Source organism: Eublepharis macularius, chromosome 3, assembly GCF_028583425.1.
Source record: "Eublepharis macularius isolate TG4126 chromosome 3, MPM_Emac_v1.0, whole genome shotgun sequence".
NCBI lineage: Eukaryota > Metazoa > Chordata > Lepidosauria > Squamata > Eublepharidae > Eublepharis > Eublepharis macularius.
Window position 1 is genome coordinate 47,877,075 of NC_072792.1, and position 12,642 is coordinate 47,889,716.

The following is a 12,642-nucleotide window of genomic DNA, read 5'->3' on the forward strand; positions in this document are numbered from 1 at the left end:
TTTGTAGGATGTGTTCATAGCAGCACTTTGTACATTATAGACTCTATGTGAATGTATACCTGGACACAAATGGGATGAACTGAGAGGAGAAGCTTTATACCATATGAATACACTATTGAATGTTTCTGGGGTAGTGGTAGTGAGAAAGCATTAAGACAGTTTTGACATCTTACAGGTATGTATGAATCCACCTCTACTTTCCTATAAATGTGATTACGCTCAGGCTGTTTTTTCTGCAAGTTATATAAAGCTATGGGTCAAAAAGTTAGCTTAATTAGATGCAAAAATACCTTATACTCAACTCACATGAAACAACTGGATATGATCAACCTTACCCCCAAAAGCAGTATTTATTTGGAGTCCAAATAGAAAATAAAACAGGTTTTGTCCAAATTTAACACCAGAAGGGATTTCAGTTCTGTCTATCCCAGTCTCTTAAACACAATTACAGAGTTAAACTTTTGTCTTTGGTTCCAAAGTATATGCCTCTTATTTCTACAATTTCCAGCGTTAGAGAAATTTGCTTTGATTTGCTTTCTGTTGTCAAGGAATCGGGACTCACACCCCAGCTCCCTTTACAATGGAAAATCATTTGGAAGGGCTTGGCTTGTTTTGTGTTGCTGTCATTATTTGGAGCCCTATGACACTGCACGAAGGCTGCTTGCTTCTCTTTTCAAAATATGTACCTTTCCATCGAGAATCAAGTGTTAGCCCTTAGCATGACCAAACTGGCTCCTTATTCAAAGCTGGGATTCATGCGAAACTCATATAATAATATGCAGTGCTCCTGCATTCTTTCTTTGCTGCTCAGATTATATGGAGGGCTGCAGAAGACCATCCTCCATTATTTATGAGATGCATCTTTGGTCAGAAAGACCTGGGGATTTGGAGCAGGCTGACCTGTGACCTTTCCAAATAGCAAGGAAGAATAATTCATAAGGGGTGCAAATGGAGGCAGGATGAGCCACCTGAGGCCTCAGTAAGATTAGTGAGTCAAGAGGGACTTCATGATCTGTGCAGGGCTGCTCACTTGCACACAGTCCCATTGCTAACCTAGCAACTAACCTCACTTTGGCTCAGTTTTATCACTGGCGTACAGCCTTAGTACATTCTCAGCACAAATCAGCTTAACTGGCCTGTTGGAACACACTGTATGAAAAATAAACACAATTCAGAAGGCCGTTTTTTATTTTTAATGGGTGGCACATGGCATGTAGGCATCAAACGTACTAAATGCAAATTGTCTTGAAACAGAGCACACTGCATATTTTTATACACACACACATGCACGCTGTTGCTGCCATAATACTCCACTAGAACCTATGGTTACATACTGTCATTTTCCTGCATGTTGAAGCTGGAATGTGGTGCTCTATTACTTCAAAGTATTCCAGACAATGGAAATGTTTTTAAGGTCACTCCTTATTTTAAAATGCTTTCAGCGTAATATAAGAGATATATACGCTTATCATTAACTAGTAGGAAACTCCTGAGATTGCACCACTTACAAAAATGGCAAAGGAAACCTCGCAGTCCAACAGTTATCACAGTGGTATCCCTTTATATGTGGTGAACATATTTTGCAAGTTCTTCCTTGTCAGATGTGTATTTTCAAAGATGATGTGTCTTTTAAGAGTGTTCTTGTACCATGATTAGGGATGTGCGTTTCGGCTTTCTGAATGCCGAAAGAAAGCCGAAACAAAAGTGTTTCGGCTTCTTTCGGGTTAGCCGAAACGTTTAGGAGAAAGCCGAAACGTTTCGGCTAGCCAAAAGAAAAAAAGCCGAAACGTTTCGGCTTCTTTCGGCTTTCTTTCAGCTTTTCAATGGGAAAATGCCTCCGTCTTCCCGGACGTCTGGGGGAGGCATTTTCCCACCGAATCAGCCCAACATTGGTGGGGACCTTCCTCTAACCCCTCTCTAAAAAACCCCCAAGTTTCAGACCGATTGGACTTTGGGGGACCAAGGTATGGCCCCCCCAAAGCAGGTCCCCCTATCCTCCCATAAGAAAGCGAAGGAGCAGCATATTGTTAGCATGCTGCTGCTCATCTTCTTCATTATTTCCTATGGGGAAAAAATGAAGAAGCAGGCTTCCTTTGCCAGGGGTGGCATTTTGCATGCAAAATGCCCCCTTACCCTCAGGGGCCCTTCTCCCACCCTTCCTCCCACCCCCCACCAAGGCTCAGACTGCTCCCACTTGGGGGGGCCATTTCATGGCCTCCCCAAGTAGGTGCTCTAATCTCTACCACTGACAGCTGGGGGAGGCTTGTCTTGCCAGGGGTGGCATTTTGCATGCAAAATACCCCCCAGCCCTCAGGGGCCCTTCTCCCACCCCTCCTCCCACCCCCCACCAAGGCTCAGCCTGCTCCCACTTGGGGGGGCCATTTCATGGCCTCCCCAAGTAGGTGCTCTAATCTCTACCACTGACAGCTGGGGGAGGCTTGTCTTGCCAGGGGTGGCATTTTGCATGCAAAATGCCCCCCAACCCTCTGGGGCCCTTCTCCCACCCTTCCTCCCACCCCCCACCAAGGCTCAGACTGCTCCCACTTGGGGGGGGGCATTTCATGGCCTCCCCAAGTAGGTGCTCTGTTCTCTACCACTGACAGCTGGGGGAGGCTTGTCTTGCCAGGGGTGGCATTTTGCATGCAAAATGCCCCCCAGCCCTCAGGGGCCCTTCTCCCACCCCTCCTCCCACCCCCCACCAAGGCTCAGCCTGCTTCCACTTGGGGGGGGGCATTTCATGGCCTCCCCAAGTAGGTCCTCTCAGCCCCTAAAGTCCACCCCTTACAGCCCCACACAAACCCAATTCCCCCCCAGCTGCCACACACAGACCCAAATCCCCACATTAGCCCCTCACAGACCCAAATCCACCCCCACCTGCCCCACACCCATAACCTCAGGAACAGGCTGGCAAAGGCCAGCCCTCTTCCTTTGTTCCCTATGCTGGGAACTTCTAAACTCTCTTTCCCTGGGCAATTCTGCACAGCCCAGGGGTGCCACAATGGTGGGCACACTTCTGAGTGCCAGCTGGTCCCTGTGAAAGAGCACCTGAACCACAGACACCCTCCCTCAGATTCCCCCACCACCTACAGAGATGGCTGGCCAGCCAGCCCCGTTGTTCCCTATGATGGGAACCAACTGCACAACAAAGAATAAAACACGAACAACACAAAATAAAGTTTTTTAAAAATTATTTTCTCCCTTTCAAAGTACAAGTAGGCAAAGCATTATGACACATTACACCAGCAGTCCCCCACACAGAAAAATTAACACAACTCACTTAACATCAGAGAATCACAAAACACGATTCCTGTCAAAAACACTTTATTTCTTGAACAGCTTTAGGTTACACAGCAGGGGGGCACACCAAAGGGCATGGCAGCAGTATCTTACACAAAAATAACACAACTCACTTAACATCAGAGAATCACAAAAGCACAATTCCTGTCAAAAACACTTTATTTCTTGAACAGCTTTAGGATACACAGCAGGGGTGTGCACCAAAGGGCATGATAGAAGTGTACTACACAAAATAATACAACCCACTTCACCGTTTTTGACAGCAGTTGTGGTTGTTTGATTCTCTGATATGAAGTGAGTTGTGTTATTTTTATGTAGTACACTGCTTTCATGCCCTGTTGTGCCTTCCTACTGTGTAACCTAAAGCAGTTAAGGAAATAAAGTGCTTTTGACAGCAATATTTTGGGGTGATTCTCTGATGTTAAGTGAGTTGTGTTATTTTTGTGTAAGATACTGCTGCCATGCCCTTTGGTGCGCCCCATAGGAAATAATGAAGAAGATGAGCAGCAGCATGCTAACAATAACATGGCCTCCCAAAGTCCAATCGGTCTGAAACTTGGGGGATTTTTAGAGAGGGGTTAGAGGAAGGTCCCCACCAATTTTGGGCTGATTCGGTGGGAAAATGCCTCCCCCAGACGTCCGGGAAGACGGAGGCATTTTCCCATTGAAAAGCTGAAAGCCGAAAGCCGAAAGAAAGCCGAAACAAAGCTGAAAGCTGGCCGTTTCGGCTTTCGGCTTATTCGAAAGAGATTCTTCTTTCGGCTTTCGGCTTTAGCCGAAATTTTTTGGCTTGCACACCCCTAACCATGATCCTTCAATAAATGCCAAAGAACAGAAAATCAACACATTTTTCAAATGTTTCGACAGCTTCACAGGTTCAGGACTCAAGTGAGCCCCTTTTCCATTCTGAGGATAGTCACCACCTACTGCCTACCTCTGTCCAAGATCCTCTTGTGTTCCACCACTGTAACCTCTCTTTCTATTCCACTCATCTTGGTAAGCAAGATCTTGTCCCACATATAAAAGCGGCTTTAATTTTTTGTCAAAAAAAAAAGCTCTGCATTTTTAAACTCAAAGGAGCTGGTAAAAGCAGTTTGCCATGCAGCACATAGATACTGCTACTGAAAAAGAGTGGGGTGGGCTGTTGAAAGCCAGTCTGAGTGTGGACAACCCCCTTCACATGTCTAGTGGGCTCACTGTATTGTAGCCTCTGTACTCATCTCCATGAACTGGGTTCACAGCCACACAGTCACAGGAATAAACAGCCCATACAGGTCCACAGTGTTATTACAAGACTACAAATTCCTCAGTGTTTTCCAGCTGCTTTCTGAAAATAGCCATGTGTGAAGGGCAGGGCACAGAATACTCCCAGATCAAGGAAAGTAAGGCAAAGATTAAAGAATTCTTTCTTCCCTGCAGATACTCATGTGAGGCACAAGTATAGCTAACGTTAAATTTGTAGCCTGGCAGAAACATTACCTTTCATCATACATTTCCAGGTTCTCATTATAAAGTTTCAAGAGCCTGAGAAAGTCTTTTCCATTCTCTTGTCCATATAGGTAGGATTAATGGCAAAGTGCCAAAATGTAGCCTACAGATGAAAACTACTTACATCAGTGTTGAAACATGTCTTTGAAAGGATCTCACAGAAGGTATTTTGTCCTTTGCTCGGGATTCACTTCTTCAGCATAAGACTATAAATCATACAGACTAACAGGCATGAAACACTTTTACCTGCTCTGCTACTCCCTCCCATCCACAGCTCTCAAAACAATACGCACTCTACTACTATTCTGCAGAATGTGCAGAACAGAATTGTTCAGAAGGTCATTTTTATAAAGGGAATAGTGTCATAAGTCTAATGTCTCGTAGAAATGTTCTAGATCATTTTATTGTACTTCTTGCTTTAATATCTGTAATCTGTCTTGAGTCTTTGCAGGAAAGGTGGACTATAAATAAAATAAGGAAGTAAATAAATAAACTAGCGAACATACAGCCCACTATGCTGGATTCCACAGCCTGCTATTCAGAAGCTTTGCTTGTCGCTATGGTTGTGCATGTATGAAATGATTTTTGCAATACTGTATGTTTGCAAATAGCACAAGTTTTCATCTATAACATGCCAACTGACAGCATCACATGACTTGAAACTAAGGGTTCACGATAGAAACCATGTCAAATCTTTCTACAGGAGTGAAATTAAACTTGGATAATGATACTCTTTCAAGAAGGTCACAGCAGAATAACACGCATATTACAGAACAGCAAGTTTTGAGTCCACTAACACCTTAAAGACCAACAAGATTTCCAAGATATAAGCTTGCAAAAGTCAACCTCCCTTCATTAAGACACCCTCTTCAGATACCAGGGAGCACGACTCTTGAAGGAATATACCCTGGAAATCCTGTTGGTTGTTAAGGTGCTACTGGACTCAAATCTTGCTCTTCTACTGAAGACTAAAATGGCTACGCGCTTGAAATGTACTAAAGAATAGCAACACATTGCCTGAAATGTACTGTGCAACTCCCCCTCTCTCATGCCAATTTGTCTAGATCAAGATAATCTGGGCTCCATTCTTTTTCTAAAGCACCCAGCAAAAGAATTTTGCATCAGTTTGGCTCCACTGGATGGAAGATCACAAATGTGACCTCTTTGGAAATTAAGCCACAGCTCACTGTCTAGTTTAGGTGACCACCAAATCCTACAACATAGTTAATTTTCAGAGGTTCCCCCCCCATATGTTTAATTTATCCACAGTTTACCTGGACTGGAGCACTGGATGAGAGATGAGCCACGTCTCCAATTCTGGCAGCAGCACGGGGGTCACTCGAGCTTATCAGGACAGGGGCACTAATTTCCATGGAATGCCTGTTATTCAAGGCTTGGGAGGATTTGTGTGTCATACTGAGAGCTGTGAAGGAGTGGCGCTTCTTGGCATTCTTCTTGCCGTCAATATGCCGCTGAATGGCACTGACTGCTCCAGTACTGTTCAAGGTACAGCACTGGGCCATATTTACTGCCAGGTTAATGTCAGCAGGCAAAGAGACGTCACTGCCAGTTGCAACTGCTAGATTGGTGTTGTCCGTCTCTATAAGCTGTTTAGCTGATTCGTTGAGCTAAATGAAAAAAAAAATAAAAAGAAGGGAAAAAGTGGGCATTACAGAGCTGTTATGTCTTCCTAGAATTCACATTTTATGCTCAGATGACAGTTATGGCACCTTCACTAACACAGCCCTAAAAATAAAGGGCAGAGGCCAATCTTTCTAGCACCAAATATTTCACAGATTCTAAGAGGAAAGGGCTGAAGGCTACTAAGATTGAATAAAAAATACTATTTTTTGTTACATTTTGGATATGTAGGGTAATTCTAGCACATTATTTCAATGGACAACTGCACAATATTGATGCATTCAACTGATTCCTTGATAACTCTATGAAGATTGAGAAATCCCACTAAGAATTCAGGGAACTTTAAAGGAGGCAAGTTCCTAGATGAGGATTCTTTGGGTAAAAGGTACTTGTGTTTTTCTAGCTAATACATGAACATGTGCTTTATGGCATCACAGGGTACTGGAGGCTGATGTCTGGCCATTTCATGACAGTACATTTGCAATTCCACAAACACAAGAGGCAGGTACAGATTAGATGCAGAAGCCTCTATATTCTGCCTTGTGATTGGGATGTACCTGACCTATCTGCATTGTACATCAGTCTGGAGTAACATTTTCCAAACACTAGAAGCAAGCTTTTCAGTTACACTGAACTCTTCTTCAGAATAAACATTTAATAAAATAAAAGAATATTTGTTACAAAGTCAAGAGATTGTGTAAGAAATGCTATCTTTTAAAAAATTACTTAATTAAAATTCAGCTTCTCTCCATCCTACAGTGGCTTTTGGCCCATGTTAGGGTTGACCATACCCTGAACTTGATAGTCCAGGTGAGTCTGATCTCGTCAGATTTCAGAAGCTAAGCAGGGTTGACCTTGGTTAGTAATTGGATGGGAGACCTCCAATGAAGACCAGGGTTGCAGAGGCAGGCAATGGCAAACCACCTCTGTTAGTTTCTTGCCATGAAAACCCCACCAGGGGGTCGCCGTAAGTCAGCTATGACTTAGGGACACTCTCCACTACCACCAGAGTTGACAGTAGCACAAATGGCAAAGCCATAGAGATCCTATGCCCCTTGGCACCCTGACCCCATAGCCCCAAAGTCTCCACACCTCTCATACGTGCCCACCAAAAGTGCACATTCCCTCCCATCTAAACAAATAGCCTCCCATCCTCCTTTCTCCATAGCATTTCCCTTCTTCCTGTCTCTACCATCTATTGTTTTTTTTCCAGAATATAGCCTGCTTTTCAGGTCCTTCTTTAGCACTCCTCTTTCCCTGACAGCACCCATTCCATTCTGATTTTAAGCAACGAGTTCTGTGACTAACTCATTTTTGCCTCAGTTCCCTGCCTCCTCTACCAATTTCCACATCCTTTTTCTACAAACACGACTTTGTATATTAACCAAAAGAACAAGCGGTGCAGGGGGGGGGGCTAATAACGGTCCGTGCATTCTCCAGGAAGCACAGAATGTTGAGAACTGTTAAAAGTCACTTAAGAGGGGGGGGTGGCCAGAAGGAGATGGGAAAATCCTGGAGATTTGGATATCTGCGTAGGGATTTTCTAATGGTTTATTGCCCTTCCTCTTGGCCCCTGGACTTGTTCCCCTAATAGCAATTCTCTCCTGTAGAGTAATTAGAAGTGGGCCAAACTACAAAATTCATTTGGTTATGAGTTGGGTTGGGATTCTCTTGATCCATCTTACATTCCCTGCAGTTCCACATCAGATGAAGGGAACTTACTTATCCAAGCACCACAGAGGCCTATTTGCATTGAAATTTGCATTGAACGCCTACTGACTCCTCCTCTCTTGCCTCTGTGCCTCTTGGGAAATCTCTCTCTCCCTCGTGGCCCTTCCAAGGAGCAAGATGTGAATCCTTGAAGTTCCATGGACCCTTTTGTCCACAGACCCACACCTACAACCTCGCTGCCTACTTTTTCAGGCCGTGGTATTAGAATAGGGAATGTAACTCTTTAGATTAGGATCTTTCCCTTTTTTTAGTAGAAGATATTGCTATGGAAGAAATCTGCTACAATAAACTGTAAGTTCTATCTTTCTATGATTTTGTCTGAAGATTAATTAATTAGCACGTTTTTAAGGGTTTAAACGCTTCTAACTAAATAACTCTGCTATGTTACTCTGCTAAGTTACTAAACTAAACCAAACTAAATATGTATTCCCAATATGTACCTCCTCATCCACTTCACACAGGGCATACGTGGGCCAGATTCTGTCTCTTCCACCTTGCATGGTGCTCGGGGGGGGGGGCAGGGTGTCACCTCCTTCACCTCACGTGGGGTTCAGGAGGACCAAGTCCTGCCTCCCCTTAACAGAGCCAATATCTCACCTGGGCCATTCATTAAAAGCTGGCCCCAAACATAAGTGTTTTGGGATGATCTTTAAAGAATCATCCCTAGTGCAATCCCATCACTTACAGGAAATGATGTCATTTGTAGGGGACACAGTCTCTCTCTCTCTTGCTCATTTAGATGTCTGCCTCCTCCTGTACAGGCACTTCTCCTAGGCATGCCTCCTGCCACTGATCAGCTGGCAATTGGTGGGTGGAGGCAGGAATCAACTGGTTAGCCTACTCATCTTCCCTTTCCTTGGGTGGGCTGGGCGGATCTTCCCTGCCTTGCCTCATGCAGAGCTCTGCCAGGCTGGGCACATCCTCCCCTGCTTTGTCCAAGCTAGATACCACCTCCCCACCTTGTGTGGGGCTTAGATGAGACAGGCACTGCCTCCTCCACCTTCTGTAGGACTTGGGTGGACTGGATTCAGCCATCTGGAGAAGCCATCTGCACACCAGGACACAAAGAGGCATTCTGGTACTCTTAATGGCCAACTACCCCAGCCTGTGAGGTAAATTAGGCTGATATGTAATTGGTCACCTGGTAAGCTTCCACGGTAGAGTTGGGATTTGAACCTGGGTCTTCCACATCCTAGTCTGAAACTCTTAACTACTACACCACGCTCATTTTCATTAGGTGGCTGCTGTTGAGTAGTAGTAATCAGCTGGACTTGAGTAAGTCATAGAACTCACACATTATCAAATTGCCTGGTGATTACTACTGGCCCTGGCCCCACAGGTCCTGCCTCTGCCCATCCCCCTGCCTTTTTCTGACTGAAACCGACTTCAACTGGCAATACTGATGTTGTAGCCTAACAACAGCCATGGAGGGCGTTTTTTTAAAAAAATCTGCAGGTGCTACTCATATTATTGTGTGTTTTTTCCTGCAAACATAGGGTATTTTGTAGAAAGAGCTGTCACGTCTATTCATGGTTCCAATTTCCAGGTTTAAGTATCTACAAATTAGGCCATATTGCAAATTAGATATATTGATGGTTTTATTAAATCAAGTACAGCTACAATCCAAAACAAAAGAATAATAACTAATTAAATGGAAGGTTTCAAGAAAGGCATCACTGTATTAAAATATTTAGGTGCTCTCTCTCACACCATACAGTGCAAAATATAGAAACAATTAATAATAATGTTTTCATAAAGTCACTATGAAGAAATAAGAGTATCTATACATAAGAATGCCTATTGTTGATCCCCTGCAGTTAGAATAAAAACGGTCCCTACAATTTTCTGCCTCCTGAGGTATATAGTAACTTGTACAAACATAGTTGAGTTCAGAACTGTAACAATTCAGGTTATATTTCAGGTTCAAGGTTTTGGTACTAACCTTTGGTACAATTCAGGTTCAAGGTTTTGGTACTAACCTGTAATGCCCTATGTGGACTGGGACTGGCATATCTTCGGGACCGCCTCTCCCCATATGAACCCCAGAGGACTCTTCGCTCTAGCGATAAACATCTATTAAAAATCCCTGGCCCTAGGGAAGCCCGCCTGGCATCAACCAGGACCAGGGCCTTTTCAGTCCTGGCCCCAGCCTGGTGGAATGCTCTGTCCAATGAGACCAGGGCCCAGTGGGATTTGTTAGCTTTCCGTCGGGCCTGTAAGATAGAGCTGTTCTGCCAGGCATATGTTTGATGCGAGGCGGTGCCCCCTAGCCGGGGAAGTATGGCACATGCCCTCCCTACTAGTGACACTTTCCATCTCTCACATATTTCCCTGCCAAAATGCTCTGGAGATGGCTAAAAAAAGGTGGTTGTCTAGATTATTGTGCCGCTGTGTCTACATATATAGATATATATGTATTTTAATCTAGGGTACTTAAATATTTTATGGTTTTAAATCATATAAATTGTGAAATGTGATTTTAAATTCTGGTTGTAATCTGCCCTGAGCCTGCTGATGTGTAGAGGGCAGAATATAAATTGAATATAAATAAATAAATAAATAAAATGTATTTATTACCGGTATTGCACATTCTGTCCACAGACCTCAGGGCAGTTTATTTGGAATTTTCTAGCATTATCCTTACAACAATGATAAAAAGTAGGTTAGTATGACTCCTAAGTAGCATTACACCCTACTAGGCTCATTGAAGGCTAAGAAGGCATTTGAACTCGGTTCTCTTTAGTCCAGCGTGCAACAGACAGCGAGGGCTCCTTACATTTGGGTTTATTGTTCTCACTGATCAGAATTTTTATTCCATTTTTACTCATTAGAAGATCACATTATCAAGTAATAGGATAAGAACGCTATAGGATTCAGCAGCCATAAAATATTGTTTATACCCACTAATGTGCAGGAAGACACCATGAGATCATCTTTTGTCGAACTTGGTAATGTGATCTAGGATAATATACTGATAAATCATCAATGGGAGTTAATGATAAGATCCTTTCCTTATATCTGGCAATCTTTCTCCCGCCTTAGAACAAATGTATCTGAATTTGAGTAGGTAGTACCTTCGACTAAAAAAAGTGAAGGGATGGAAAGAAATGTAAATATTCAGAAATAAACCACCCCCTTATATCTAGGACTTTTAAAAAATATATATTTTTCACATTTTTCTAATGGAAAAACAGGTAAATTTGGGGTCATACTGAAAAAAAATTCTACAGAATGATTTATCTTTTGTAGTGGGTAAAATACTTTTAAAGATAAGTTTTCATTCACTCAGCATGTAGTATGAACATTTTATAAGACACAGATTTCAGCGTAACATAACGCTTATTCCTATGTATATTGTAGGTATATACAACACATTTCCAAATATGTTCATTGTGTAAATGTGAATACGTTTGTCAACAATTAACATGCTATCATGTTTCATTAACAAAACATTCTTAAAATAAAACAGGAGCTCAGTGACACTTTAAAGACTAATAAAATTTATTCCAGCATAAGCTTTCATGAGTCAGAGTTCAGGGTCAGATGCACAAAAGAGTAAATCCATCAGGCCCAAATTGGGGAACAATCCTAAAGAGATCTACTTAGGAGACTCTTCCATTTTATTTAACGGGGTTTTAGGATTCCTTTAGGATTACAGTGTCATATACACAACAGAAGAAGGGGGGTGTTACAAAGAGAGGCCAGTACAAGACAAGATCTAATCCAAAGAATAATCAGTTTACTCAATATGTGTCAATTATTAATGAGTTCAGAGCTTCTGATGTGATAAAGGTAACTTAATATCCAAGTATACTTGTAGTCCTGTTGTGGCTGTAAGAGACTGTTTCTGTCCAAACAATACATTTTATTTTGTTTACTACAATTTGTTAAATTTCAACTTTTTTCTATTTCTATTTTTTTTCTATTTTGTATTTCTCAGATGGCAAAAACTAAGATACATGTGCAAAGGTGGTACGAAATGCAGCATTTTGCAACTTCCTCTCAAGTATTAGGTATATTTGCAATTTATCTTGTAGAAAACTTACCAGTGCAATCCTCTGAGCCCATTGATTTTAATGGACTTAGAAGGATTAACTCAGTTTAGGATGGCATTTTAAGGCATTTATATTTTTAAATTCCATAAATTTGCCAAATATTAGAATTTGTATGTTAAGCTATAAATTATGTATTTTATGTTGTTAAAGCAGTAAAAGAAGCTTAGGCTTGAAAAGAGAGTAAAATAGTGTGTATTTAATTTCATCAACATTTTCAAACAGTTTACTTCTTTACTTCAGCTTATAGAGAAGGAGAAAAGAAATGCTTCTGAGTCAGTTTTTGTGGTTTGGATTTGGGAAGAACAAAGCAGTAACACTCATGAGTAGACTGAACATAAAGCACTTTGCAGTTCAAGAGTGCTCAGATAGGAATCTGATGTGTGGTCGACAGATTTGCTACCTGCTCTAGTAGGATTTATTTGCTTCCAAC

General features: G+C 42.3%; 1 protein-coding gene across 1 annotated transcript in view; it reads right to left on the reverse strand.

Annotated features, from left to right (window-relative positions):
• SH3RF3 (SH3 domain containing ring finger 3) overlaps window positions 1–12,642 on the reverse strand; it is a 268,399-nt gene that overhangs the window by 44,811 nt on the left and 210,946 nt on the right. The window contains exon 7 of the mRNA XM_054974032.1: window positions 6,060–6,413. Within this exon, the coding sequence (XP_054830007.1) occupies window positions 6,060–6,413 (354 nt within the window). The remainder of the gene's footprint in view (window positions 1–6,059; window positions 6,414–12,642) is intronic.